Source organism: Mizuhopecten yessoensis, unplaced genomic scaffold (genome assembly GCF_002113885.1).
Source record: "Mizuhopecten yessoensis strain PY_sf001 unplaced genomic scaffold, ASM211388v2 scaffold4301_1, whole genome shotgun sequence".
Lineage (NCBI taxonomy): Eukaryota > Metazoa > Mollusca > Bivalvia > Pectinida > Pectinidae > Mizuhopecten > Mizuhopecten yessoensis.
This window is the reverse complement of record NW_018405476.1, coordinates 437,875-440,862: the sequence shown is the minus strand read 5'-3', so window position 1 is coordinate 440,862 and position 2,988 is coordinate 437,875. Positions and strand designations below refer to the sequence as shown.

The 2,988-nt window shown below is 41.6% G+C and overlaps 1 protein-coding gene across 1 annotated transcript in view; it reads left to right on the top strand.

Annotated features, from left to right (window-relative positions):
- Positions 1-621: 621 nt before the first annotated feature.
- Positions 622-2,988, top strand: part of LOC110448786 (serine/arginine-rich splicing factor 6-like) — a 21,355-nt gene continuing 18,988 nt past the window's right edge. The window contains exon 1 of the mRNA XM_021495220.1: positions 622-1,696. Coding sequence (XP_021350895.1) covers positions 1,161-1,696 — 536 coding nt within the window. The 5' untranslated portion in view covers positions 622-1,160. The remainder of the gene's footprint in view (positions 1,697-2,988) is intronic.

Below are 2,988 nucleotides of genomic sequence, written 5' to 3'. Positions count from 1 at the left end.
CTCTTTAGTCAATCCTCATTGTATGTATCTACATGGGGCACCATTATAAGCCCATTTCCATCATGAACTCTTTAGTCAATCCTCACTGTATGTTTCTTATCCCAACAGCATCATAGACGCAAACTTATCGTACACATTGCGTACCTATATCCGGAGCACCATCGCGATGAGGTGCTCTTTACCTTGTCGTTTGTATCTCCAACACCTCATATACTGCAGCCTGAACAACACCTCCCAGACGTATTCTACCCCGAACCTCGTCTACATGTAGAGCACCAGATATTTTGACATAAATATCTCCGGTATAGGAACACCTAAACCTTATCCTCTTTCAACTATATAAAAATTATATGTCCTTGAAACCGAGTCTCAATAAAGTCAAAAATCATGGACAACAATTCCATAACATTTTTTTTAATATTGAGAAACCTTCCCACAGACGATACTTATTAATCATTAAAATATTGCCAGAGAGAAACTACAGGTAGAGCTATATCGGGGGCATTATGACGCAGTACTGCCTTTACAGGGAAAATCTATACATGTGCGTTATAAATGTGTATCGTGCTTCTATTTCATACACACCGGTCATTCATTGTATAGCATGTAAATGTGTTTAGATTAATGCAAGTATAACCAGCAAAACGTGTGATTTACATATATATATACAGCGTGTATGTATGACGAGTGTGCGGTCCTTTTAATATTATGTAAATCGTGTTTTCGAAATGACATCAAGCAAACTTGTGCAATATGTATAGACAGCTCTGTGTTTCCTTGGCGAGCCAACGGAGAGTAGAATCGCCACACAAACCCGATGACACGGCACTAGCAGTTCATTGTAAGCTGACTATCAGCGTTACACATCCCTATTGAAAAGTCATATTATATTGTAAAAGCCATCTCATCACGGATCGATGATTGGATAAGAGACAACAGATAGGCGGATCAGTCGAGAAAAGAGGACAGCCCATTGTATGTGTGTGTATTGGGGTCGGATTCACCAGTCCGCGAGACACAGACGTCCGCGCACGACCCGACACGCTCCACGTTTTAAAGCAGGGATTGTATAGGCCAGCTGTAAGTGATTGAGAGCTGGACATAGTTGGCAGAGCTCGTTATGTATCCCCGGTTAAACTAGGGCAATCCTTCACTACACCATGGACTTAGACCCCAATCCGTCAAAGGGGACCGATCTCCGCACATCCCCCGGGCCTGGTAAGTCACACCGATCTTCCCGGAGTCGGAGCGACAGTGAAGCGTCGGATTCCCCTCGGGAGAGACGGAAGGAGAAGTACAGGGTCAAAGATGACGAGGTAGTAGGGGCCAGTGACTCGCCAAGGTCGCAAAACAGGGCTGGGTTTGAAGGCCTGTGCCTTGGCCCCGGTGCGTATGACAACTTGACATTCAAGGACGACAACGGGCAACTGGAATTAACCAAAATTAGGGCCAAAGACGAACGAGCGAGAATGAATTCAAAATCGAAAGTGTTACATAAAAGTAACGAACGTTTAATTGGCAAGGGAGGGAATACCAAGGAGCACAATGGGGTGAATGGACATGGCAATATTTACGAGAAAGCTCCGCGTTCACACGGGAAATCCTCTACGCCAAATGCATCTCCAAATAAGACAAGAACATCGACGACGCCTTCTCCTTCCCAAGCGCCAAAATCACATTCCACGTCATTCGACAGGTGAGGAAATATTGAAATGTTGTTTTCCGATGCTTAACAGATAATTTAATGGACTATCTATAACTGTAGATGTATTTACCATTTCCGCTATTGATCTACTGGTACCTTCACATTGCTGCAGGTAAAACATACAAGTAACACGATTTGTGTAGCGCCGCTCCTCAAACGCTTTATCTTACATCAAAATCAATAGAAATTAAATTAGATATAGCCTAACATTAGCGGTAAATGTGTACGGCGATAGATGGAGTTCTCGGTGCAGACAGTGTAGTCTTGTGCAGTCGACAAACACGCTAACCCGGTACATCAATAGCTTTGGACGCAAATGCACTCGCGCATCAGTGTGTATTGAGCACTGCTCTTTGGTTTGGATTATTTTGATAGAGTTTCATGTTGATTTATCATCGTCTCTTTTTCTAAAAACGGTCAAGTGATTTCAGCTCATTGACCTTATTTAATGAATGATGCTTGATTTATATATTTATACATATACATGCATACCAAGGAAAATCTCAAGCAATGTATTGTCTATGGAAAATTTTAGACTTGAGGAAATCTCAAGAGTTGAGATGCTTTATACAAGTGGGCTCAGAGGCTCTGTCAATACATCAGACCTTAAAGTCTTAGAACTGGATTTACGTGGTTTATAACTGATCAAAGATATTAGAAAATAATTCAAAATACACACGAATGGATTTTGATATGAGATATTTGGCGCAGAATAGCGGAGTATGTCTTACACTTGCCCTCGTAAAGATTTCGGAAGGCGCTTGTTTATGTTTCCATCAGTTTCGTTGCCCGAGCCTGTATTATGTAATCGATTTCCGTTATCGCAACCATGTTTATTTTGACAGTTATACTGTGGTAAATAATTTACCTACCAAAAACGTTGGTGCACGAACGCCATAAAACGCTCGATCACAAAACCAAGCACTGTTAGGGCGAATTTGAATGCAAGACGTATGATCATTCCGGAGATGTCAGACAAGATCACACCAAACGGTTTGATTGTAGTTTGTGTGAAATCAGAGACGCAGTGCATGGTAGAATAACGGCAGTGTTTCCGGTGAAAGAACTAAACATATTATTGCAGACGTAGTACATATCAAATGAATTGACAGATATGAATTTAATAACGAAACTTGTAATATCCTTTTACATTTGTTGTGCTGGTTGTCTGTAGACTGTTGTAGTGGTTGTCTGTGGACTGTTGTAGTGGTTGTATGTAGACTGTTGTAGTGGTTGTCTGTGGACTGTTGTAGTGGTTGTCTGTGGACTGTTGTAGTGGTTGT